Source organism: Sander lucioperca, chromosome 18 (assembly GCF_008315115.2).
Source record: "Sander lucioperca isolate FBNREF2018 chromosome 18, SLUC_FBN_1.2, whole genome shotgun sequence".
In the NCBI taxonomy this organism is placed as follows: Eukaryota; Metazoa; Chordata; class Actinopteri; order Perciformes; family Percidae; genus Sander; species Sander lucioperca.
The window spans coordinates 30,475,614-30,502,013 of NC_050190.1; the positions used below are offsets into that span (position 1 = coordinate 30,475,614).

At 41.4% G+C, this 26,400-nt stretch overlaps 1 protein-coding gene and 2 long non-coding RNA genes across 5 annotated transcripts in view; 2 read left to right on the forward strand and 1 right to left on the reverse strand.

Annotated features, from left to right (window-relative positions):
* The window catches only part of LOC118493757, a 103,832-nt gene that overhangs the window by 36,283 nt on the left and 41,149 nt on the right, over window positions 1-26,400 (forward strand). The window lies entirely within an intron of this gene.
* gphna (gephyrin a) overlaps window positions 6,665-26,400 on the reverse strand; it is a 31,699-nt gene continuing 11,963 nt past the window's right edge. Inside the window, exons 8-24 of one of the 3 annotated variants that reach the window (XM_031321290.2) lie at window positions 25,917-26,018; window positions 25,058-25,195; window positions 23,225-23,267; window positions 22,264-22,401; window positions 21,570-21,662; window positions 20,902-20,957; window positions 19,139-19,258; window positions 18,996-19,054; window positions 18,733-18,886; window positions 18,487-18,608; window positions 17,556-17,643; window positions 17,233-17,306; window positions 16,951-17,015; window positions 10,720-10,823; window positions 8,907-9,003; window positions 7,440-7,578; window positions 6,665-7,345 (exon numbers count right to left, since the gene is read on the reverse strand). In XM_031321290.2, the coding sequence (XP_031177150.1) occupies window positions 7,445-7,578; window positions 8,907-9,003; window positions 10,720-10,823; window positions 16,951-17,015; window positions 17,233-17,306; window positions 17,556-17,643; window positions 18,487-18,608; window positions 18,733-18,886; window positions 18,996-19,054; window positions 19,139-19,258; window positions 20,902-20,957; window positions 21,570-21,662; window positions 22,264-22,401; window positions 23,225-23,267; window positions 25,058-25,195; window positions 25,917-26,018 (1,587 nt within the window). In that variant the 3' untranslated portion in view covers window positions 6,665-7,345; window positions 7,440-7,444. Of the gene's footprint in view, window positions 7,346-7,439; window positions 7,579-8,906; window positions 9,004-10,719; window positions 10,824-13,599; window positions 13,819-16,950; window positions 17,016-17,232; window positions 17,307-17,555; window positions 17,644-18,486; window positions 18,609-18,732; window positions 18,887-18,995; window positions 19,055-19,138; window positions 19,259-20,901; window positions 20,958-21,569; window positions 21,663-22,263; window positions 22,402-23,224; window positions 23,268-25,057; window positions 25,196-25,916; window positions 26,019-26,400 lie in introns of those variants that run through there. The other 2 variants (XM_031321291.2, XM_035994819.1) reach the window with 2 other exon arrangements.
* Window positions 13,964-19,911, forward strand: LOC118493756. Its single transcript, XR_004895749.1, has 3 exons — window positions 13,964-13,978; window positions 16,877-16,879; window positions 19,834-19,911. It is a non-coding gene; the product is annotated as an uncharacterized LOC118493756 (long non-coding RNA).

The window sequence follows — 26,400 nt, forward strand, 5'->3', positions numbered from 1 at the left end:
ACAGCGATGAAAGGAATCTTTTCTAAACCAATCAACCACGTTGCTACATCGGTGGAATGTAGTTAGCAGTAGTAGTCAACACTACAGTGGAAGTATTAGGCTACTATTGATAAATTAGTATCAAAAAAAGCCAAAAGTAACCACAAACATGAGCGAAACCAATACAAAAGCATCTAAAAATGTATAGCTCATTTCATATGCATGACATGTTTGACTTTCGTTGAAGATAACATTTAGATGTATTACATTTAAATTACATTACATCTTGTAAAATAGTTAAATGAATATTTTGTCACCCTCCAGTTCAGTTCTCATGCAAGGATGTGTGGAACAGCACATATATTATTGCCGAGGAGATGGGTGTCTTGTCTCCCTTGTCTTCCTATTGGGATCCGATCACAAGGTCGAGCCAATCTGAAAGCTACATATAAATACATAATGATAATGAAAAACTTAACCTGGGTTTTGTTTTTATTTCTGTAGAAGTAAAACTTTTGTATATTGAATGTTTAGAAAAGGGGACATATATGCTGACTATACGACAGATGTTGCATTATTCAAAGCAAAGTAATAATAACACAAGTAGGGTCATAATGAAGACAAAACCATTTTTAAAATTGAGTTTAAATCCCAGGGACAACTCCATTTTCACAGTCATTCATAACAGCCATGCGGCACTTGTCTTTGTAAGACAACAACAACAACAACAACAACAACAACAACATCTGCATTCCCTGCAAGTACAAAAATGGGATTTGGCATGTTCTTTGATTTCAAAATTATTTTGGTGAAACATTTACTTGGAGTGTTTAAAATCAAAAAGAAGTATTTTCATATCAAGGTGAAAAATAAACTTTAGAAAAAATATGTAAAAAAAAAACATCAATACTATCTGATGTGATAGGACGTCGAATTCCTACTGACCCGATTGTCTTGTTACTTAATGACAACTCTAAATTACACCTGCTTGGGAGACAGAGGAAAATTTGGCTAGCCGGCTCAACTGCAACGCTGGCTCCCCCCCTACTCGCTTTGTATACAGTAAAACAGTGGTTGGCGTATTAGTTATAATAGTTATAACTATTAGACATAGTTATGCTGGAGCTCTTTACAGCTAATTAACAAAGCCAAATCATCAACTATCAGCCTATGGAAAAACACAGCAGCACAAATATAGAATATATAAATAGACTTAATGACCTCAGCATCACAAGAATTAGAGAAGAGTGACTAGGCAAGGTGTGATTTCTGTTTCTGTTTTTTGCTTATTTCTTGTTTTTGTTTTCCTCGAGACCACAGAGGGTGGGGGGTGGGAGAGGGTTTTTGATCTTGTTCAATTGTGTTTGTCTGTTCTGTATGTTCAAAAATATAAAAAATAATAAAAAATGGATCTAAAAAAAAAAAAAAAAGTAAAATAAAATTGATGCACAATTATGAAACAGAAAAAAAATATAATAAAATTATTATTATTATTATTATTTTAATTAAAATAAAATATATTCTTTTTACTCATTTTTTAAAAAAAATACCTTTCTCGCTTAGGGAAGTTGTATCTTAGTTCTCTGTAGTATTATAACCTCTTTCCGACCAAGTAGTTACAGGAACGTAGTTATAGGAACAGTCCACAGTCTAGCCCGGTTAGCTATTGTTAGCAATACCAGTTGATAACAACGCATTACGCCGTTTTTTGTGCATGCAAACAGCGCAACAACATGTCCACAGATAGAAGTTGGACATGCATGTGTGAACGACTGATTTAGTGAGACACAAATAAGACATAAGTGCTTATAACTTTATGTTACTGCAGCTTTCACAACTGTTGATACAGGGGGCAGCCATGTTGGATTTTGAACTCGGGCTACTGCGAGGTTGTACGAGTTCCGAGCTCGTAAATACGAGGTCAGGGGGCGTGTTTACGACTTTGACCTCGTAAAAAACGAGTTGCGAGGTAAATAGAACGCGGCATAAGTTGCATGGTTATGACACAATCGTTAGCCTATTTTTACAAAAACGTCTGCTACGGAGCCATAACGTGAGGTACAAGGTAATGGAGCCTTTTATACATTGGTTTCTTTAGAAATAAACAATGGACAAATGGAGTCTTTAAACGCTTCAGATGTAGTTATTCACTGCTAAAGTGTGCACCAAAATGAATGGCAGTCAATGGAATGCTAATGGAAGGTGATGGCTTGTTAGCATCAAAATGGCGCCATAGGAGCTACGTGTTCCGGGGAGAGGCTTACCCCCTTGGTTATAAATCACAGCCATCTAACCACCACTATAGGGGAAATGGAAAAGAGAAAAGACCCTGCCCTGAAGTAAGAGATGAAAGAGTTACAGGAACTGTGGTCAGAGGAACTTAATAATCCCCAAATTGGTCCAGGCGCAACAGGAGAAAAAAAGGGTTCTAGGAACATTATGTTCTAGGAACTGCAAAAATCCCTCCGGTTGGAAAGCGGCTATTGAATACAAAATGCCTAAAGATCTGAAATAACTGCCTGATTGTGATGTTCCTGGCTTGGCACACCTTGTATCAGCTTTCCCTCTCATGATTTAAACTAGTAAAATGACTTCAATATTACATTTTCTTTTGTCATATATCACAGAATATTAGAACAAAAACAACTTGCCCAAACAGAAATTTACAGAATAATCAGGATTATTTTTATTAATTCATCTTCAGTTTCAATAATATCATTACAGAAAAAAAAAACATCCTTTTCATTATATTTATACATTAGTAGTAGAATGCTGTGTCATTGCTTCATTACAAGTGCTGGTCATAGTTTAGTGTGTGCAGTGTGACACTGAGTTCAGTCCAGTGTTACGAATCACTCAGTACAAAGGCAGTTTAACAATAACCTGCTTCTTCTTACTCAAATAAATCTATCTGGGTTTGATTGGTCCTCCTTGGGCAGGTGCCTGGACGCGCTCCGATGCTGCGTTCATGTCATAATGGGTTTATCGTAAACATGAGCTGCCGAAAACATAAATGTGGAAAGTGCTATAATTGAACACTTTTTTTTTTTTTTTTTTTTTTAATTCCATTTGGACGTGGTCCTTCTACTCAATGAACGACCTCCTTTAAACTGTTGCAAAAAAAAGTCACCCTGTTCTTCCACTTTGTCTTACATGACATGAACCCAACATGAGCCTCTGACGAGTTATTATTAAAGGACAAATCCGGCGCAAAATGAACCTAGGGGTTAATAACACATGTGTACCGTGTCGACCGTTCTCTGGGACATGTTTTCATGCTAATCGAATGTGACCAGTTTTAGCGCAAACCGCTAATTAGCTTATAACGCTAGTCGTTGGGGCACGGGTAAAGTAAAAAGAAATCACTATTTCTACCACTAACAAGGCTCAAAATATCACCACACTTCCACGGTAGCATAATGAGGGTCCCTACATGTTAACCGAAGCATTGAGAACTTTGTAAGTGTACAGACAGTTTATTAAAAAGGTAGTTTAGAAAGACAGTACTGTTGTCACGACCAGTCGAACAACGAACGCCGTGCAACCAGTAACATAGCTCAAGCACGGCGTTCGTCGTTCGACTGGTCGTGACCGTTTTCCCAAGATGGCGCCCGCCTGTATACATTAACGGTACTGTTATTAACGGGTACACGTGTTATTAACCCCTAGGTTCATTTTGTGCCGGATTTGTCCTTTAATCCCGCTACTTTTCTTGGCAAGACACACACTGCGTAGCAGCCGAGTGGTGGGCAGATGGTTGAGGTTAGGTACTGACCTCAAATGGTTAAGTGTTAGGATAGCCCATTGATCAGGGGATAGGACCCGAACACTCGGTCACGGACGCCTGTCCAATGCTAGCGCTTGCAGGGCGTGTCTTGGCAAGAAAAGCAGTGGGATTCGTAATTATTACGTGCCACTGATAGATATATGGTGCATTTGAGGTAACTGGGAAGTTTCTGGCATCTGAACTAGAGGAAATAAATGAGAAGACAGTGTTGGTACCAGGGCCTGGACTTTGAAAACTCTTCTTACACACCAATAATAGCATCAAGAACTGCCAGAAATGTTTAGTCAGATCAGAAGCCCCGCCCAGGTGCTGCACCCTTGTTTTACGCCTTGAATGAAACCTGCCCAACGAGAAAGACACGCCCCCGCCCCCCTTTTATGGGCATGCAAGTGTGGAGAAGGAGGGGAGGGGGGAAAAAGGAATGAAAAGGAGTAGGGTGGAGGAAGACTGCATCAGCCTATCAGGAGAAGGATCAAAGCTCAGAAGTTGTGACTGGCGCTGCATTACAGTCATGGACGAAAGATAGTAGACATGAGCTCCTGATCTGGAAGTTAACACTTCATATCTCTGGGGGTTACTGAAGCGTAAAGATCAGCAGCAGCAACCGAAGTCTATTAAAAACATCAATTATATGTCCCCTTGGTGTCTTTAAAGTACCGTAAAATTCAAATAAGTACCAGAATTTTGTACCATTATCACAATCTGACCCTAATGCAGCATTAGACCTTCGGCCATGTGGGTTTGTTTGGTACTGATCACACCGATAGGGAGAATCAGAGGAACTAGAGGAGTTAAGGTATGGTGCATTGGTGAATGCTTGGGACTCACAGATTGCATATTATGCATTTAAACGGTCCTTGTTAATTGGTAAACAATTTAAGTTGAGTGTTCAATCAGCAGAATTCAGCAGCCAACCGACCTACTACTTTGTTGATGCTAATAGTGAACTACGGTTTTATAGTGGGCTAAATATCAAAGGTTTCCTTTATTTCTCAGCGATGCTCAGACTATGTACAGTACATTGAGAGAAAAGCAGTCAAATGACGTCTTTTTTTTTTTTTTTTTTTTACAGCCTGGAACTGCGTTGATTCTTTTGACTTTTAACAAGCACCTTAACACTGTCATGGTAGAAATACACCAGCTGTGTAGTTTACGAGCACCTGAACGCGACACCCTGCTTTCAAGTGATGTCGGGTTGGGAGTTTTCTCTGAGTTGGGAAAACAGTATGTCACAACTCATTCAAGCGGCTCTCGTTCATGTTCGTGTGGTTTCGGGAAAAAAAGATGGGAGGCGGCTGATTGGCCGCCAGCCTTTGAGACAAGTCGTCAACTAGGTATAGTAATTCATCTTTGGCTACTTAAAGGAGCAGTGTGTATGATTTAGTGTCTAGCAGTGAGGATGCAGATAGCAACCACTGAATACCCCCTCACCCCTCCCCATTCCAAGTGGGTGGTAGAAGCTACGGTGGCTGTTGGGTAACGTAAAAACCCAAAAGGCCCTCTTGAGAGCCAGCGTTTGGTTTGTCCGTTCTGAGCTACTGTAGAAACATGGCGGTGCAACTTGGCGGGCTCTGTCGAAGAGGAACTATGTAGATACGAAGGGCTCATTCTTTAGCTAACGAAAACACAACGACTGGTAGTTTCGGGTGATTATAAACTAATGAAAAACATAATTATGAATATTATATTCCATTTTAGCTAATAGATCCCCCTAAATCCTACACACTGGTCCTTTAAAGGATCTGATCATATTCTGCATTTTTCTGTCAACAAATCACATGAAAAGACCGAAACCAACAAGGAATTCATCCTACGTATCGTGTGTGTATCAAAGCCTAATAAAGTACGACTTATTCCTCTGTGCCATAGAGCTACAATTTTGTCCAAAAACTATTAAAAACAAATGATCCACACTGTTGCATTGTATAACATGTTCCTTCATTACCATGAACACACACACACACTTTAGTTTTTTTTGTCTCAATCCCACATACACGGTGTATGTGGGACTGCTCCGAATACAGAGGAGCAGCATATGTATAATAATCCGTGGCTTAAAATAGTCCCCAACAAATGCAATGCAACGTTTACTAAAAAAAAAAAAAAACTACAGTTTCCAGCTGCATTAGGAAATTACTGAGATTTGTCTTTGATAAATTGGAGCTAATCTGACCTGCTTTAAAGGAATTGTTTGACGTTTTGGTAAATACGCTTACCAAAGAAAGGACTTATTAATATGAAGTGAATATCTCTAACACTCATGTTTGTATACTAAATATGAAGCTAAAGCCTGCATAAAGACGAAGCTTGCCTAAATGTAGACATTTTTGTCTAAATATAGTTTGTTTAATTTGTTCAAAATATCTAAGCATAAAAATGACAATTAGTGTTAGTGTGTTGTTGGTATCGGCCATTTTATGGGATTTCTTGATAATAAGAAAAACAATGTCACCACGATATCCTCTACTAGTTGTAAAAATGAAAATACATTTATCGGTTTCAAATTTCGCGCTGTAGTTTCACGATGTAAACTATAAACTGAGTGCAGGGTTAATAAGGTCATACTGATACTGTCTCCGTGGCCCACCTGTGATACAAGAATCAGATCATAGAAGACATTATGTATTTTATGATGACAATTGTGTTTATATCTGAAGTCAGACCACAGAAATCATTCCAGTGTGGTGTGATGAGTCCTGCCTCACCCTGCCTTGAAGCCTAACCACTGAACCACCTCAAAGAGTTGCATGGCTTTTATTGAGTCGTGATGAGTTTTAGTGTTATCAGTATAGATTAAAAATTTATAGCTGGAAAACAAAATTGAACAAGTATCCTTGTATGTTTTCCTCTTTTTTTGGCAAAAAAAAAAAAAAAAAGTTATATTATTTATATATATATATATATATATATATATATATATATATATATACTGTACTGGCACAAACTATATCAGCAGCTTTAATCAAAAGATGTCTTTATAAGCATATAGTTCATATTTCTGTCAATACTGATGTTAAGGTCAGTGTGTTCAAGGGGGAGATGTAGTGATACTGCAGGGAAGGGTTATCAAGGAGTTTCTATATCTGGGTAGAGGATGCTAGAGCAGAAAAGAAGAAGAGAGAAAGAAGAGGGAGAAAAACGGAAAATAAAAAGGTCAGGAGGATTGGAGGAAGGTCTCTATATCTACCAGGGAAGAATCTCAAACGCACAAAGCAAATGAACAGGAGAGAAGAGGGCATGAGTACTACTAAGATGAGAATATTCAATCAGAACCATGGTAATAATAATAATAAATAGAATATTAATAATCATTATCATCAGGATAATAATAATATTATTACAGAATAAATCTCATATTTGATATTTTTTTTCACATTTTTTCTCCATTGAAATACAGTGATCTCCTCAGAGCAGACCAATGAGGTTTCAGCCTCCGCTGGCTCCGATTGGCTGTTGCATATGACATCACAGCTAATGGCGACCAGGTGGACATGCATCGCTTCCTGCCCCCGCCCGTTTCCTGTCCAGACAGGAAGTCCTGGCACTGCCACGGTAATCGGTAGCGAGTGACATTGAAGTCTGGGGAGAAAGTATTTTGGTGTTATGGTTGGATGTGTCCCCCCCCCCCCTCTCTTACAGGTGACTCAAATGAAATGATGAGAATATAACGTGCCTGCATCATAGCCGTCCGATGACCATGACGTCCACAACCTCTCCCTTATGCAGTTCCACGTACTGCTCTGTTTTGGGAGGTAACATCAGCAGACCGTTAGCGCTACGCATTGACATTAGCCTGCTGGATACCTGGTTGCCTGGAGGGAGGGAGAGAGAGAGAGAGAGAGAGAGAGAGAGAGAGAGAGAGAGAAAATGAGAGAAAGAGAGAGAGAGAGAAAGAGAGAGCGAGAGGGAGAGAGCGAGAGAAAGAGAGAGAGAGAGAGAGAGAGAGAGAGAGAGAAAGAGAGAGAGTGAGAGAGAGAGCGAGAGAAAGAGAGAGAAAGAGAGAGAGAGAGAGAAAGAGAGAGAAAGCGAGAGGGAGAGAGAGAGAAAGAGATAAAGAGAGAGAGAGCGAAAGCGACAGAGAGACAGACAGTGTTTATGTAGAGCTGCAAAAATCGATTAGTTGTCAACTATTAAATTAATCGTCAACTATTTTGATAATCCACATACTGTAATTCCTCAAATAAAAACCGGTAGTCAATTAAAAGCTGGGCCTCTGATAGTGGCAGGGGGAAAAGATTGTTTGGATAATCTCCACACTGAAGTGCCTTTCATATAATATGAAGTAAAAATAAAATTCAAGTTCATCGTAATGTACATTTCTACCAATTTAATTTAACAGATTCAACAACATATTCATGCTTTTTTCCACACTTAGTTTTTCTGGATTATGGTACTCATGTAAAGTATTATTGTCCTACTGGTATTTTAGTCAATATATTATTTTTTGTTTTATGTAGTGCATAACAATGCAATAGTGCACGTTTAATTTCCCCTCCTACTAATCATAGCAACAACTAACAGTTTGGTTGGTCCACCAATAATTAAGGTCCTGTCAAAACAGAGACCTTTTTCAAAACACCACCTATTTTAAAGGTGGCTGTTTGAGTATTTATACATTGCGCTTATCTCTGCAGTATGCATTTCATGACACAATTATTTGTTTAATGTTTTGATCGCTCAGTCAGACATACGGGAAACACACCCTTCCCCCTTCCCCCATCAGTGGAATTTTCTGTGTGTGTGTTTGTGTGTGTGTGTGTGTGTGTGTGTGTGTGTGTGTGTGTGGGGGCTTGTTTAACTATATTCGTGGGGTCAAAAAACCGGGAGTCCAGTATACTTGTGGGGTCCCGACAGCTTTGTGGGCCCAAAATGCTGGACCCCACAAGTTTAAAGGGCTGTTTGAGGGTTAAGACTTGGTTTTAGGATTAGGGTTAGAATTAGGTTATGGTTAGGGTGAGGGTAAGGGTTAAGGTTAGGCATTTAGTTGTGATGGTTAAGGTTAGGGTAAGGGGCTAGGGAATGCATTATGTCAATGACGGGTCCCCACAAAGATAGTGCCACAAACCTGTGTGTGTGTGTGTGTGTGTGTGTGTGTGTGTGTGTGTGTGTGTGTGTGTGTGTGTGTGTGTGCTGTGCTTACCTGTGCTCTGTGCCCAGGGCAGTGGCTCCTGGTGATGCCAGGTGAGAATACAGCGGTGGTACTCTGGCCTGGGATCCAGCTTCACGTCACAGGAAAGCTGAAAAACACACACAAAATGTTACCAACATAATAAATATAGGTTTTATATTGTCCAAAAACCACAAATGTAAGGGCTTAATTGATTAAAAACATTGTTGTCTAGGTATATTGCTTCACACTAGGACATACAATCATTCTTTCTCACCGAGAGTTAGCTGAGAAGATCAATACCATTCTCGTGTCTGTACACTAAATATGAAGCAGTTTCAACAAATTAGACATATAAACGTGTTAATCAATGAGCTTTAGAGGTGCTGGTAGGAGGATGTTGTTACCTTTTGGACAGAGCCAGGCTAGCTGTTGGGATGGCTGTAGCGGTTTCCAGTCTCAATTATAAGCTAAGCTAACCCACTGCTAACCCATATTTACAGTACAAACATTAGAGAAGTATTGATCATCTGATGTAACTCTCAACAAGAAAGCAAATAAGCGCATCTCCCAAAAGGTCTAAATACTGCTTTAACATTTATTACATATTACAAAATGTTGATACTATGACTACTAAAATATGTAAATTCATATTGTAATATCTCTTTGTAGGTTATTGTCAAGGGCTCTGGTTGGCTAATGTGTTCTGAGATACTTTTTTTTTCAAACTGTGGGCAGAGCTTCCGCCGTAGCCTACGTAAGTGGCCTGAAGTGTATAGCAGGGCCGACGTGTGTGTGTGTGTGTGTGTGTGTGTGTGTGTGTGTGTGTGTGTGTGTGTGTGTGTGTGTGTGTGTGTTAAGGATGTGGGGAGTGTGTGGTAGACGGAGCAAGTAGCAACTCTAGAGTCATAGTGGGAGAAACTAAGTGTCTTCCCTGTGCTTTTTGACCACGGTAGGGAATCTGTAGCAGGAAAAGTTAACCCTCTCCTTGATTACATGTTGTTTATGGAGAAGGAGAACCAGGAAATGAGCCGGGGGAAATGCAATGCTACTAAGCCACGGCTGAGCGACGTGCGTCGCAGCGGCGTGTAGTTACATTTTTTGAGAGGTGCACGTCAGGCTACGCCGCAGGGTGGTAGTGCTTGTTACGTAGCTATGGCATAGCTTTTATGCAGAAGCATAAATCATGCATTAGGGGTTTCACAAAATAGTCGACTATTTGAATATTCAACCATCAAAACTACTCATCCATGCGGCACATTATTGCCGAATATTCTTTCATCTGTGGTGTGAGATATGCAGCAGCGGGTGGTGTGGGTAAACAAGTCATAGTTGTCTGTGTGACCTAAGACACTGCAGCGCAAGGCGGTAAAGCAGCGGACGTGGAGCCGACTTTTTCTTGAATGCTAACCAGGAGTGCAAAATGAGGATAATAAATGGAGGACTGTAGCGACAGCGAGTAACGTTGGATATTGGAGAGATGTTGAATATTTTCTATTTTTTCACTTTCATTATGGCGTTTTATTGTGGTGAGTAAGCTGTTTCAAATTTCAGTTTGCACTGTTTATAGCCTACTTTCTGTTTACACCTGCCATCTGTGGAAGCTGTGTTAATAATCTGTGTCCTTAGGACAGCTCATTCCGCTGTCTGTCAGCCAATATTGATGCTTTTCAATAAACAAATAACCGTGGACATTCATGTTTATTCGTGAGATTGCATATATCCTGTGATTATGCGACTATTCGTAGACTTTTGGGGAGAAGTTGACGACTACTAAGCTACACTAGTCATTAATGCCCGCCCTAGTGTGTGTGTGTGTGTGTGTGTGTGTGTGTGTGTGTGTTACCCTAGCTTTAATAATTGTAGGTCTAGGGTCCAGAATGCCTTGCATCTTCCTCAGAGCAGGAATCACAAACAGGTTACATGTCACCACTGCAGACACTGGGTTACCTGGAAAACAAAACAAAAACAGGGTTACTAAGGTTAACCCGCAAACAACTATCTACAAGGTTCAGCATCAGTAGATCATTGATATTAGTGCATACACAGCGCAGTGTCTCCTGTATGTGCACACTAATATCTAGTCTGTCTTGCACTGTCCCCATTTGCATTAAACATGTTATTCCTGTACATGTCTGTGTGTGTGTTAGCTGCCGATATCTCTTCACACTAGTGTAACCCAGACACATCCCTGTACATGTATTGTACTCAAGGGTGTAGGTTTGCAAATGGACGGTAGGGACTTGTCCCTTTCCATATTTTAGGAGGAGAGAATTGTCCCTACCAATATTTGAGCGAGCTCATTCGCATCATCTTTGGAGTGAAGTCATATTAGATCATTCTGATGTGCCCTCCCAGAGGCTACTTCTCCAAGATGACCTAGCATGCTAGCATTTGATTGGCCGAAAGGGAGGGGGCAATCTGAAGGTTCACATTACGTGCAAATATCGTACGTACTGCCAGACATGGAGGAGGCGAGAGCTGCTTAGTGTGCCCCAGTTATTTAGAAGTGTAAAAGGTTTGGATTGCTTTGTAGCGTCTTTCCTCTGCCCGGCAGCTCTGTGTCGCTGTCTCTGCGTCCCCCTCCCTTATAGACACCTTTGTGTTTGGGACTGCCTCCCTACTCCAGGATGCTTCCCACTGAAAAGCCTGGGGAAGAGGCTGTGAACTGCACTTTATCGGAGGTGGTGAAGTTAACATTTGTGTGGACAATAAGCCACACAATGGTGAGATTTATGCCTGATCAGAACTGTTTTCAATTAGTTTCGGTTTCCACCTCCAATAAAGAGCACACAACCACTTCTCTAAATTTTGTCTCATCCAGAGACCAGAGTCCCAAACATGGCTCTGCGTCTGTCAGGCGGTCTGAATATCAGCCGAGCAACAACGTAATGCACATCAGACTACAGGGCAGGTCGATTTCTTCTTGAAATTGTTACTTTATTCTCATTAATTTACGACTTTATCCTTGTACTATTAACAACAAATAACATTGTTTTTCAAAATATAACAACTATTTACTCTCCAAATCTCAGAGAACACAGACGGGATAAGTTATATGGGGAACGGGCAAAAAGTTTTGAACATGAGCAGAAGCACATGAGCTATTAAAGTCCAGGGCTTTATAAATGAATTCATCATTGACGTGAACAGGTGAAACGTGCACATTTAAAGAGGTTACTTCCCCAAACAAAAGACGCCAAAGAGGACAGAAGAGTAAATCATGCCTACATGTGTGATTATTTAAGATAATTAAGATAACATTAAAAAGTTGATCTACATGAGAATAAACATTTGAAAGCAATACAGAATGTTTGAAAGCAATACAGAATGCCTGAGAGCAATACAGAATGCCTGAGAGCCTTAAGCCGCCTACACATGATAGGCGGCAAAACCGCTTTGTGGAGGCCGTTCCATTGATTTCCTACGAGGAGAGCGCTGCCCTGCCCCTGGCATCGCGCAGCGCTCAGATTTGCCGCTTTGCGCTTCGCCCAAAGTTCAAATTATTTCAATTTTGACCTAGTTGCCGCTGACCTTTCGAAAGCACAACCAATGAGATAACAGCTGTCGTTACCTAGCAACGATAAATAGCTTCCTTGCACACCCTCGATGATGAATACCTGCGCTGTGCTTTGCTCTGCGCCCTACCTAGCGGTGCGCAGAGAGCACTTATCATGTGTAGACGGCTTTACTGCTTTATATGGTGTTTGGTGTTTTCAGCCCCCAACGTCGTCTTCCAGGCAGCCCTGCCTGGAAGGCACTAGGATTAGGCGATGGTTAGGGTTAAGGTTAGGTGCCTTGAAGTCGACGTTGGGGGCTTAAAACACCATTGAGCACTTTATATCCCATTATGTTTTTATATTTTATTTTTCACCTGTGTTTTCCTTTATATAAATACAGACATTTCCACCATATGTTGGTGCAGAAAAATTCACCAGAATGCAGGTAAGTGTTTGACATTTAAAATTCTGGGGGAGGACACCAGACCCCCCAGCTTAATACATGTCCCCAGCAATGTTGAAATGAAACCTACACCCATGACTGTGCTATCTATAAATGTGTTTTGCTGTTATAGTCATAACCAACAGAGAAGACCGGAGTACACGCCCAACACAACCACATTCAGCCACCTTCACATGATCAGCCGTGAGGTGGTGAGTGCAGAGCATATTGCAGGCAGAGAGGCAAAGCGCAGGGCAGCGTGGGCATACCTCATCATTGCTTCTGGCTTTGGTTGCGCCTTGAAAGGTCAGTGGCAACAACGTCAAAGTTGAAAAGGTCTTCCAAGCAGGATGGAAGGGGATCTGTGCAGTCAGAGGTCATTTGTGGGTGAAGGCGGATTTATGCTTCTGCGGGGGCTTCACGCAGAGCTTTCGCCGTAGCCTACGTCTGAGGTTTATACTTGTGCGTTGGTGTCTGCGTCGTTTTAGATAATCTTTTTAAGCGAATAGCAGGGCCGGCATGGGTGTGTGCGTGGGGGGGGAGGAGGTGGTAGAGCGAGTGAGAGCGTGACGGGGATTAGCTCCGGAGCGAGTAGCGACTCTAGAGGCATAGTGAGAGAAACAAAGTGTCTCCCCTGTGTTTTCTGACCACGGTGGGAAGTCTGTAGCAGGAAAAGTTAACCCTTTCCTTGATTTCATGTTGTTTATGGAGAAGGAGAACCAGGAAATGAGTAGGATGAAATGCGACGCTAAATGCCGCGATGTGTAGTTACATTTTTCGAGAGGTGTACGTCAGGCTAAGGTGTGGGGTCCGTATCTCCACGTACCTACTTACGTACCCACCGTGTCGATTTAACGCAGGAGCATAAATTGGCCTTATTGTGGGTTTATTTTTTAGGACCTACTTCCTCTAGGTGCAGGGCTTAGTGGTTGCCTGGCCTCGGTCTCACTCGGGGCTACGACCTCCAGCAGGGAGGGCCCAGTCTCTCTGAAGTTGAAGTTTCCTTTAATAACGATAGCAATACATACACAGTGCTGGACTGGAGCAAAGACCAACACACTCCAAATCACAAAGCCCCAGATCAAGGCCAAAGGACACACTATACTGTAGGATTCCTTTACATTGCCATGGTGACATACTGACATCTAGCACTGAAAACAACAGTGGAACTGCAACACAGCAGTAAAGGACTGCTGTGCCTTAGTCAAAGAGAGACTGGGGGTTCTATAGTAGCTTTTTAAGCCAAAACTTGATGCAGATCTTCAAAATCTTGTTGTTGGCAGCTCTTCAAAAGGACAGTTCTGCCCATTTGTAACCCTTGTAATCTTGTTAATGTTTCCCACTGTATCAGTTAGTTGCTTCACTATAGAGCAGAGGTTTTTACAGTTTGAGGGGCAGAGGTAGAGACTGTGTTTGGAGAAAGGGACAGCTGCATGCAGGTGTTCTGAAAACAACAGAAATGTAGTTCTTGTAGTTTGGCCCACCGATTTGCTCTGCTAACCAACATGGTCAACAGTTGAAGCTGCAGCAGTTAAAGTTATTTGGTGTAACACAATAAAGAGATTTTTGATACCAAAGGAATTGCAGCATAAAACTACGGGACCTTAACTAAAATGTATGGAAATATGAATGAAATATAATGAACTTTACCTGAAGCTCAGGTTTACCTGGACTGACTCGCCACAGCTTTACTGTGTGATTTGTAAAGAAGTGCTTGCTAGCAATAGACCTTTTTCACAGCAGACATGTTGACATGTGTGCTGTAGTAGGAAAAGCACAGGTGTATTCAAAACTATTAATGATGGCTGCATTCCACTTAGGAGAGGCCCTGGTATTGTGACTGCTGACTCACTGAAATAGCTTACTGGGACACTTGATGGAATTGAGCCATCGTTAAGGTGATCAATTTCAGCTGTGCTTTTCCTACTATGACAAGTCAAAATGTCTCCCGTGAAAAGGTCCATAGCATGCTACCCACAAAACCCAGAGTTTAGCGATAGAGCGTTTAATCACTCGGACGATTAATGCCATTTTTAGATAATCGGCTGAGGCCTGCGTTCACAAGGCCGATTTACAAAAAATGTCTGCAGACACATCTGCAGGCAGCCTTGTCAATGTGGCTGCTGTAGGACGAAGTTAGCGCTCCCCCTTGTCAACTTCTCCAATATAAGGGCATACGTCAGCTAACGGCAGCAAGCCTTCAACCAGCTCAACTAGCTTACAGAGCTCAAAAAACTATTATATTTTGAAAACGTTTTTCCTTTGCATTTTCAAAACTATGCTGCAAGTTAAAGCCTGCAACTGAACACATACTAAACAGAGACAACGCAGACTATAAATGTTCATTTAAGTTCAGCAATTGTGTTTCTCATTTGTTATTACTTGTTACTGTTATATTCTATCAGATGCATAAAAACAACAACAACAACAACAACAACAACAACATGATATCAGCAATATACATCGGCTGCCCTGCTCTTTAAATATCGGCATCGGTCATTGAAAAAAGCCCTGCTGGAGAGTTTCGGTGAGTTTCACTCAAAACGCTGCATGTAGCTCCATCGGAGAGTAATAAGCAACAGCCATTGGTGACGTGTCGTCAAAACCAAATGTTTACTATGCAAGCCCACATAAAAGTAGCATCTTGAGTCAGGTTACACCACTGTGATATATTCCAGGGTCAAGGTGCATCAACATTCCAGATATGCAGCCATTTGATCACATCTGAGCCATGGAGAGGCGCATCCAGGCTACCGTGTGACTTCTTCTGTGTGCATACTGTAGCACATGCAGTGTGTTCTATGGATATCAAATGCCACTACACAATGGAGAGCTAGACTGACATTGTCATAATATGTTGAAAAAGATGTACATTACAGGTTTTTTGAGCCGTATGCTATCAAAAATAAACCAACTGACACGATTAGGTCTGAATTTATTTGTTTGCTGGTAATTGATCAAGAGATACAGGGTCCAGGGCAAAAATGGGAAGAACTGTCTTAAAAGGCAGAGTGAGGCAGGTTTTACACATAGTCCAGGCCTTAGACTGCTTGAATAAAATAAGAGCAACCTTCTTCTTGTTGGATGTGAAAGTTACTGACAGACCAATACCTGATTTTACCTTTACCCCAGTATATCAGCAATACAGCAATTCTAACGGTTCCATAAGCAAACCATACAAACCAAGGATGAGGACAGCTAGAGTACAGACACACAAGACAGGGGCTGGTGCTACATGTGGGTCCAGAGCTGGAGGGAAACAAGAGGAATGGCCAATGTTGCCCTAACTGGCGACAGTATGCTGAGGTAGGAGCGAACCATTATAAACCAATGGGTAAGTTTAGGCACCCATTTACAGACTGGCTCAAGCAAGTCAGATTGTCAGAATACACACCCTGGAGATTTATTACTCTGCTGACTTGATTGAGTCACATCCGTGTCAATATTTGCGAAAATGCCTTTGCGATAGTGTCACTCTGGCCATAAAAAAATCGAACCTGCATCTGTCACCATCATGGGCGGGCCTGCTACCTGAACCAAATAACCAAATATAGGAAGTGAACCAAAAAAACAGTGCATTTACTAGCCTACGATTTCAACCTTGCACTCAATTTACAGACTTATATATGATTTAAGGGATGATAACTTTCAAATGACCACATCGCCGGTCGTCTGTGTGACAACGCATCATCATCTCTCTCTCATCAGGGCCGCCCTCTCCTTCATATTGTTTGCCTTATTTTAAAATATTGAAAACACTAAAGCAAAACCAGAAAACCCTATACGTTATAAATTTGGTGTTTCTGAGACCAGGGAACTCAGATATTCTGTCCAATAAATAAGCACCCGTTTTGAGCAGATGACATTTGTTTACAATATTAGCTGTGACAAAGTGCAGTCCGAACGCAAACCAAACCAAATACAAAAAAGGAACTATGTTGCAACTTCACCCCCGAATCGCACCGGGTCTACGGAACTATACTTGAGAAAGCGCCCTTAGTGGGCGTTGAGCCAAAATAACACAAAATAGATTATTAGGGCAAAGAAAAGGGGTATCAGAGATGGTCCAGGGGGTTTTGAGCAAGGAGGGGACACACTTACAGACACCCAGTTACTTCGGACATAAATATATTACCTGGCAGAGCAAAGATGAGTTTCCGTATTCCATCAATGTCAACTGTGGCAAATGTAGTAGGAAGACTGCGGAACAGAAAACCACAGGTGATTACTTTTCCTCCAGGTGTCAGAACAGTATCAAAGGCAGTGGTAGCATCAGCAATAGTAGTAGCAGCAGCAATACTTAAAAAAAAAAAAAGCTGCTCCGATATTGATTCAAAATAATCCAGAATCGATCTCTGTCTTTATCACATGATACTAGAATACCTAAGGAATCCATTGGTACCCTTCCCCATCTCACCCTGGCTTCATAAAGACTCGTCCAAAGTGGATCTGAGCATGAAGGTCAATATCCAGCACCTGCTTTAGGTAGTCCTGATAAGACACACAAACACACACAGATGGAGAACAATAATACTGTAAAAAGAGACAGTAGTGCTTTCATACAGTATGTTGTTAGAGGAGAAAAACAAACCTGGAGGATAAACAGCAGGCAAACAGATATACTGTGAAAAGGGTTGATGAGAATTTGGCTGCTTCCTTATTAAAGATCAGAATATCTACTCAACGTGTCAGTGAATTATTTAGTAAATTAGAAGAGATGGGTCACAGGTGAGTGGTTACCTTCTCTCCCATGGACACACCGCCCGAAGTGATGATGACGTCGGCACGACTGATTCCCTCGTGGAGCGCGGACAGCAAGTCATCAGGGCTGCAAACCCGCATGATACATTAAACTCAGTACACTACTAAATGGGGAGTGCTACTCAGCCTACGAAAACATCTGTATAATATCTTCTGTGGCTGTGAGGGGTATTTGGAAAGTCTGAGAAAATAACCCTGTTGATGTCACAGTGATGTCATCAGGGTTATGTTGATTTGATTTGATTATGTTTGATTATTAATGGAAAGCGTGTGTTACAAACTGGAGATGTGGAATTTAAAAGAGGTGGGTGTTTCCCATGCAAGGAGGTTGTGACAAAAAAAAAAGACACAACCAAGTGGCATTATGGGAAGCGAATGATCCAGTTTTACTTGGGACTTTGCTGAATCAATTTTGACCATTCTTTTTTTACTCTATCTCTTGCAATGCCCACTACTTAAAGGGATACTTAATATACTTAATTAATTAATTTAAATCCAGCTCTGTGTCATGGCAGTGTGGGCAGTGTGTTTAGATCAGTACCCCCAGAAAGTGTCAGGCTTTTAAGCTAATTTCACATAGCGGCCAAACATTAATACTTCCGTGTCAGTCACGTAGATGCCATGGGGCCCAAAAAGATTATTCCATATAGACGTACATAGCGAAAGAGTGTGTAAAATCAGTGGGTAATTCATTTTGAGCATCACAAGCCCTGCGAAATGACTCGATCCGATAACATTTAGAAAGTCTAGAAGAGCCGCACGATTAAATAAATGAATCCCCATTCAACTTAGCTGAGGGGCTAAACCGGAAGTAGCCGGCTCGGAGATGCCGGATCTCTGCAGACCTTCACTGCTCTGCTCCGTAGGAAGCTTATTTTAGAAGTTATTTGTATAAACCAAGTGCCCCTACTTGTCTCCAACGATGCCCAGGTTGATGGTGGGATATCCATGTTCCTGGATGGTGGACAGCAGGGTGGAGCGGTTGGAGTCACGTATTTTCCCTGGGTGGAGGTCATCCTCTGGATTCAACAGCTACTCACACACAAACGTAAAAGGAAATCAACTGATATCTACATGCAGTAGGAAACCCAGAACTCTCAATGCAAGGATCATAGGAAAAGTCTGTGCGTATTTTCATTTGTTTATGTGTATGTACCTCGTTTCCAGTGGACATGACAGCCACCACAGGGAACTTGTGCACGCTGACCTCAGTCACTCCCACTGTAGCCAGCAGGCCGATCTCTGACGGGCCCATATGTGTTCCTTTAGCCAACACACACTCCCCTCGCCTGATGTCATGGCCTATTGGCCTGTGCAGACACGCAACGTTACAATCATAATTAGCTAGAGGCTTTGATACAGCTTTGATATGAATTAGCCTCCACTTGGTTCCTTTAGCTTATAGTGGTTTGTTTTTACCTGATGTCCTGTCCGGGCCGGGCCTGGACCATGATCCTCACCTCCAGCTCCTCTGTGCCCTGAAACAAACCAGACTGTCACTGTCATCATACCTGCAAACAAACGCATATAGTATAAAACTAGACAGCATTCAAGGTACTTACATCCTCAGACTCCCTCAGAAGTTCTGTATCTTCTATCTGGACCACAGCGTCGGCTCCACAAGGAATCGGAGCCCCGGTCGTCACCCTCATCACCTGACCTGGCATCACTGTATGAGTGGGCTGCAGACACACACACAGACACACACACACACACACACACCTTATTGAGTCTGATTAAATCCCTGTTTCAAAAGATAACTGGCAACATTAGTTGAATGATATGATTAGACTTTTAATATATCCACAGACATAAACTCAACTGTAAAACACACCACCTGCCTCTAATTTGTGATTTGTGGTGATGTGTGTTCACATAGGGCCGCTCTGCAGCAACCAGACAACAAGATGATTTCCTGGAGAAGCTCTCTCCATTTGTCGAGTCGTTGTCATCGTTGACAGACGTCACATGTTGTGTTTTAATGCTTTGAACTGTGTTGCATTTCCTGCATTTCCTACAATCTAAAAGGCGTGCTGTATTCAACGGGGAGCCAATTCACTACGATTGGCTCAGCTGTTTTAGAGCTTTGAGACCAGTGATGTGACTGAATGATAATCACGCAGACACACCCAATTGGACACACAGGCTGGTGCGTTCAAGACATTCCACTTGACGCTGGTCATTGTGCTTGTACCATTAAAATAGGACCCATAGTCCTACTCGTAGCAGCATTAGAACTTTTTAATAGCACTTCTAGGGCTGGGTATCGCCAATGACTTCCCGAATCGATTCAATTCCGATTCACAAGGTCCCGATTCGATTACAATAACAACTTTGCTTGGATATAAAAGAGATTCTCGGAGAACTTATGCTGTAAATTGTACAAAAAAGAAGCAACCCTCAAATATTGTTTATAATACACCAGGTTAAGGCTTTACATTAAAGACCTCATATTATGCTCATTTTCAGGTTCATAATTGTATTTAGAGGTTATATCAGAATAGGTTTACATGGTTTAATTTTCAAAAAACACCATATATTTGTTGTACTGCACATTGCTGCAGCTCCTCTTTTCTCCCTGTGTGTTGAGCTCTCTGTTTTAGCAACAGAGTGAGACATTTCACTTCTGTTCCATCTTTTTTGGGAGTCGCACATGCGCAGTAGCTAGGTAAGGACTACTAGCCAGTCAGAAGCAGAGTATGAGGGCGTGTCATGCTAGCAGCTAGACAGCATTATAACGTGTGTTACAAAGTGACCACGTTTATCTCTGAAGTAAAGGCTGGACTACAATAGAGCTGTTTGGAGCAGTTTGTGAACAGTGTTTTCTGTTGGAGATGGTAAGTCCCTTTGGGGTGGATTTTGGGCTTTTTCACTTTGTAAACCTATAACATGCACAAAAAATATATATAACACAATAAAGGAAAGGGAAAAAGCCAAAAAGCATAATATGAGCACTTTAAGAATTGACAAGAAATTGATGTGCATTTAAAGTACTTTTTATTTATACATGCATGGTGAAAAGGCATATATTAAAAGATCAATTTCTGGTTTTTATGAATCCATATCAGATCACTCAAACAAAGATCGATTTTAATTGGAGAATCCATTATTTGAACCCAGCCTTAGCTACTTCTTATATAATGTCACAGCGTTACTCACCGTGCTTGATGTACAAACGTAGATGGTGGGATTTGTATTAGTAGAAATGCTAATAGTTGTGTTGTTAGCATTGCTAGTACCTGTACTGCTAAATGTGAAACTAATGGCACTAGGTTGTGTTGTTCACGACTGTAACTTATCATAGTGTTAGTGTATTAGAGCTGACCTGTTGTCCGGCCTGTGATTCTCCCATGATGAAGCGATCTCCCGGGCCGTCAGCAGCTACAGGTCAATGATAATGATGTTGATTAAGTTAATTACGGAAATTAGACCATGACTGTTCCATTGCTACCATGCACGCAGGTCCTCCCGGGTCAAATCTGAAAATCAACACTTTTTCTGACGTTTTTGTATAAACCTAATGTATATGAAAGTTCAGAGAGGATACTGTTTCGACAACATTTCAATTTCTTTTTCAAATGCTAAAAAATTGAACAAAACACTCAAAATGCAATGAAAGTAGAGATCCGATCACTTGTTGTACATGCGAAGGGAGTTGTAAAGAATCATCCATCTGTGTTATTTTTGGGTAAATAAAATTAGGTAGTTAAAAAGAAATCCATATTTCTGAAGTAGACATTTCGAAAACGGGTCAAATTTGAGGGTTTAAACTCAAGTGGCAGCCAAGAGCACAGTTTACGTACAGAATACTGTGTGAAGAATTAGCTCTTAAATTCATTCAATGCCAACAAGTGAATACATGTAAATGTGTAGTTGAATGCAGATGTCAGCAAAGTTACATTTAATGGCATTTTTCTAGATCCTGTTTTACATTTGTGTCCCCCACGTACTGTTTATCAGTTGTTGTTTAGTGATAGATAGTATTGGTCTCACCTCGTACAGCGTAGCCATCTTTAACGGAAGCAGGGAACGGAGGAAGGTTGTCTTTGGCATAGATGTCCTGAGCGAGCACTCGACCGAAACCATCTAAAAGAAATTGGCCCAAAAACCAGGTCAATTTAGTGCAAACCACATCTGAACAACAAACACTACACACATTTTCATGGACAAAATTCCAAAACTTTTCCATGGCCTCTAGTGACCGATACAAATTGTATCGGTCATTAGAGAGCCATGAAATTAAATGTACACTTACCTGGCATTATTCAAACATATCAGATTCAAACTCTATTCAAACATGATTTCATCTAGCTGGCGTACACGGAGGGAGAGACGGAACGAAAATGAGAAAAAGTACAAATGAGAAGATGAGAAGCGTACGTGATAGTTTACAAAACACTGTCACGCATCACCGCATATTAGAGAGACGTTACGTCAGCTACAGGAAATGATTACGTAAAAAGGTTATCCACGGAAGATTACTGTAACAATTCATTTCATGAAACACGACAAAATTCAATGACGTTTCCAAAACTTTCAAGGATTTTACTAATTCCATGACCATTCCATGTTTTCCATGACCACTACAAATATTACCAATAACACACAATGATAATACAATGTCTATAATGCCTGTGCATAAACAAGACAAACAGAACAGAACAACGCACATACACAGAAGACTCACCTCTGTAGTTAATGACTTCAATTCCAAGAATAGGTGTCATCTCTAGAACAGTGATGAAGGCTTTGTCCATTGAAGTCAATGGGAACGGAGACATGCGATGACGACGTGCCACTTTACTGATGTCCACCGCACTGTGGCCTACGCACAGACACACACAGAGTATGTGAGTAAGTAGTGAATACGTTTCTGTATACATTACCGTGAAGTTTAAAAATGGTCCACAGTGATGCAAGTTACTGTTAGGTCTCCTGCACACTGCCTGCGTGGCGTAAGCGTGCCGTTTCTGTTGCGTGTCAGTTGCGTGGCGGCCGCGTGGCGTTTTCTATGTCTTTGCACACCAGAAACGTGTCTGACGCGGCCCTGCCGCTGCTAGCCTTGTCTGTACATATGTATGTTTCCCATAAACATAAATATATACTGATTTGATTACAGCAAAGACAACGTCGGCAGTATTGACGGCAAAATAGGCTACAGAATATTTCGTTCTGTATTGACAGGCGCAATATTTGAAAATCATCATCATCATTCATCAATCATTATTTATTTTTAAATTACATTTATATCTGCATTTATGTCAAAACCTAGAGACTTTCAAACATCAACATGTCATTTATTAATATGTATTTGTGTAAAAATGACATATAAACATCTTTTCGTATTCTATTTTGCCTGGAAACGCTTCCAACACGCTTGCGTAAATAGGCGTCGGTCCTATTTCTAGCATGCACGTGTTTTCGGCGCCTGAGACGTGTGTATCACGCAGGCAGTGTACAAGCTCTAACCTGTTAACATGGGAGCCGAAATACAAACGGACACGCCACGCAGGCAGTGTGCAGGCGCCCTTACGAGGCTGGCATGTTAATGAGACACACACACACACACACACACACACACACACACACACACACACACACACACACACACACACACACACTTCCTCTCGCTCTCTCTCTGAACTTACTGGCTCTCAGAATGTTCTCATTACTGCCACATCGTGACTGAACCTGCAGAGAGACAGACACATGTTCTATATTTGGTCATTGTTTGATGCAAATATATGGAGGGGATGATTTAAATACCTCCTCCTTCACAACAGGACAGTCTGGCAAAGGCTTTCATGTTGATGTATCTATTAATAATGTCTAATACACAGGACATGGAGACATAAATAACATGAATTCTAGCGGTGACGTTCAAAACCAGCACACCAGCAGCTGTGCGTCTAATTCTGTGACTGCACAGAACAACACAGGATTATTAGAAACTAAAACAGGAATCAGTATGGGGTTTGATTGAGCTACCAGGCTAACGCTGTTCCTTAATAACATTTCAGATATCTGCTGGCGTGTTGTCCGTATCTGCTGTGGAAGTTCATTCATCATTCATCAATGATTTTCTTCATTGCTTTTCATTTATGTAAGTTGTCTCTTTGTCTTGATTTGAATGTTAAAAACGGTGCGTGCCATTGCATACAAATTGAATACTGTAAATAATTAAATATAGTATTCAAATAATAGCCCTGTCTGGTACAAACAAATAAAGGCCGGTCAACAATAACAAGACGATTAAAAAACAGTGAGGATTGGTGAAAATCCCTGTATTCCCGTGACTAACATGGTAAATTCAGCTTTAGGTAAATTTCCTCAGCACTAATGCCAACCGAGCCATGTCCTCCGCACAACTCTGCCACTCTCTCTTTCTTTTTTAACAGAAATACTGTTTTCATTCACTAATTCATCACTAATTAATTCCTTTACAAAGAAAAAGGAGAGGTAGTCCACACACTGAATTTTGCAAGCACCCAAAAATGTAATGTAATGTTGCAACATTTCAAGCAACAAGGTCTGCGTCAGATGTTTGCCTGAAGAAGACCTTCAATACTGCATCATTACATTTTCAGGAGTAATTATTATTTAGGACTTCATTCAGAGCAGCAGAGTGGTGAGTGAGAAATAAATCTGTTGTATTGATGGAATGTGTGCTGTGGAAAGTTTTGAGTTTGCATTTACAGCCAATAAAAACGATGTTACTTAAATATGATAAAATATCCAGTGCTTACACAACAGGAAAAATTAGGAATAAAGGCCTTAATAAAATGCTCATATAAATAAAAGGCCTGGATCTCCATCACCATTTATTCCCCCATTGCCAATCCCTTGATATTAATTGGGACCAATTTTACGTGAATGTACAACAACTGAAGATATTTATATTTCAGTTTTGCCAAAGCTCACAGTCTCATTCACTCCCATTCAATTCCAAACAGCACACAAGTCCCGAGACTTTTAGCCGAGGGGTAATCCATCACTGTGCGAGAGGCCGACAGTCACGTCCGACTACTAACTTTTGTGATTGGTCTCATATTAATATACCCATTCGAAAGCCAAATTGAGACAGGATTGGGAGTAACATTTAATATTCACTATAACACTTAAACCTTTTGGTAAGTGATCTTGGTGGTTACATTGGGACCAAACAATTCTCCAAACAATCCGAATGAAACCTTCAAATTGGCAACACCTTCTTTACTGGGAGTATTTCAAAAGAAATGAGGAAAAAAAAAACATTAGAAAATAACCTAGAGTGACCACAAAAGTTGGAGAATCCAAGAAATAAGAAAAATCTCTAATCATGCAGGAACTGTCCTGCTTGTCGTTTTTTTTACTAGGAACTGCTGAGATAGCTTTTCACTACTGTCAGCAGTAACGACACATATATTGTCGGCATGCTCCATGACTCTTGCAAAGCATATATAAGTGTGCGTGTGTGTGTATGTATGAAAGTTTGTGTGTACCTTGGGTGTCGGGCATGAGGCGGTGGAAAGACGGGAGGTCGCCTGTGTGGCCCGTGGTGACTCGGAAGGGGTGGAGCTTAAAGAGGCTGAATCTCGAGGAAGCACCTGAACGCCTCGGGAAATGATAGAGTCCGGGATCTACACACACACACACACACACACACACACACACACACACACACACACACACACACACACACACACACACACACACACACACACACACACACAGACAGACACACACAGACACACACACGCACACACACACGCACACACACACTGCTAGTCAAATAATGTCGTTCAGTTGTTTTACTGTCAACTAAGGTTGTGTCTACATGACAATTGGATTCATGGAATGCAAACTACGAATCTACAACTACTGTATCCGGCCATATCCCGTGCTGCAGTACCACTCTCCCCCTGAACTGTGACTGATGTGCACGCGGGGCGCTGTTTCACCAACACACAAATATCACTAAAACCAATCAGGGACAGAGGCCAGAGTACTGATAAACTCTGTTGTGCGAGGCCAGGCGTGTATGCATGGTCAGAATGTTTGCGGGATTAAGGAAACAGTCCTGTGCAGGGCTCCACCCGGGAGAGACAATTGAGTGAGATTCAACTCTTCTTTGTTTGGGAGGAGAGAGGGAGACACACCCAGAGGAGATCTGCACTCTACTGAGTGCACTTTTCTAGTCGGACCTTTTTCCGCTGAAGCTCCAGATACATTTTACGCAATTCAGAGAAAGGCATATTTTTAAAATAACTGTTATACTTGTATGACGGACAGGGTGTGTATCTGAAAGACATGATGAACTGACCAATGGCAGGAGAGGAGGGGTGTGTGTGAGTGTCTCACCTGCTGGTCATGAGTACAGGAACAGGTGAAATGAGTGGGCGGGTCAGGTGTGTTGCCGGCAAAGTAGGGACCCCCCTTAGCCATGACCACAGCATGGCTTGTCTGATGGACAGACACACACACACACACACACACACACACACACACACGCACGCACGCACGCACGCACGTGGGCACGCATGTGGGCACGTACAAACACACAGACAGACACATGTCCCCATACACAGACAGGTGAATGAGATGAAATGGAGGGCTTCAATCTAGTTAATGAATAAAGACACAAAATGAAATAGCTGCTCCATGGACCACTTCTAAATATTAAAAATGTGGATCCTACTGATTCCTCCAACTAATGTTCTACATGACTTTAAAATTCAATCAAGTATTTGGAGTTGGCTTGTGAGAGTAGGCCATCTGTATCTTAATACGTTATCTGGACACCGACATCTGAACATGGGCCTTTGCATTTACACCTGCAGCCTAT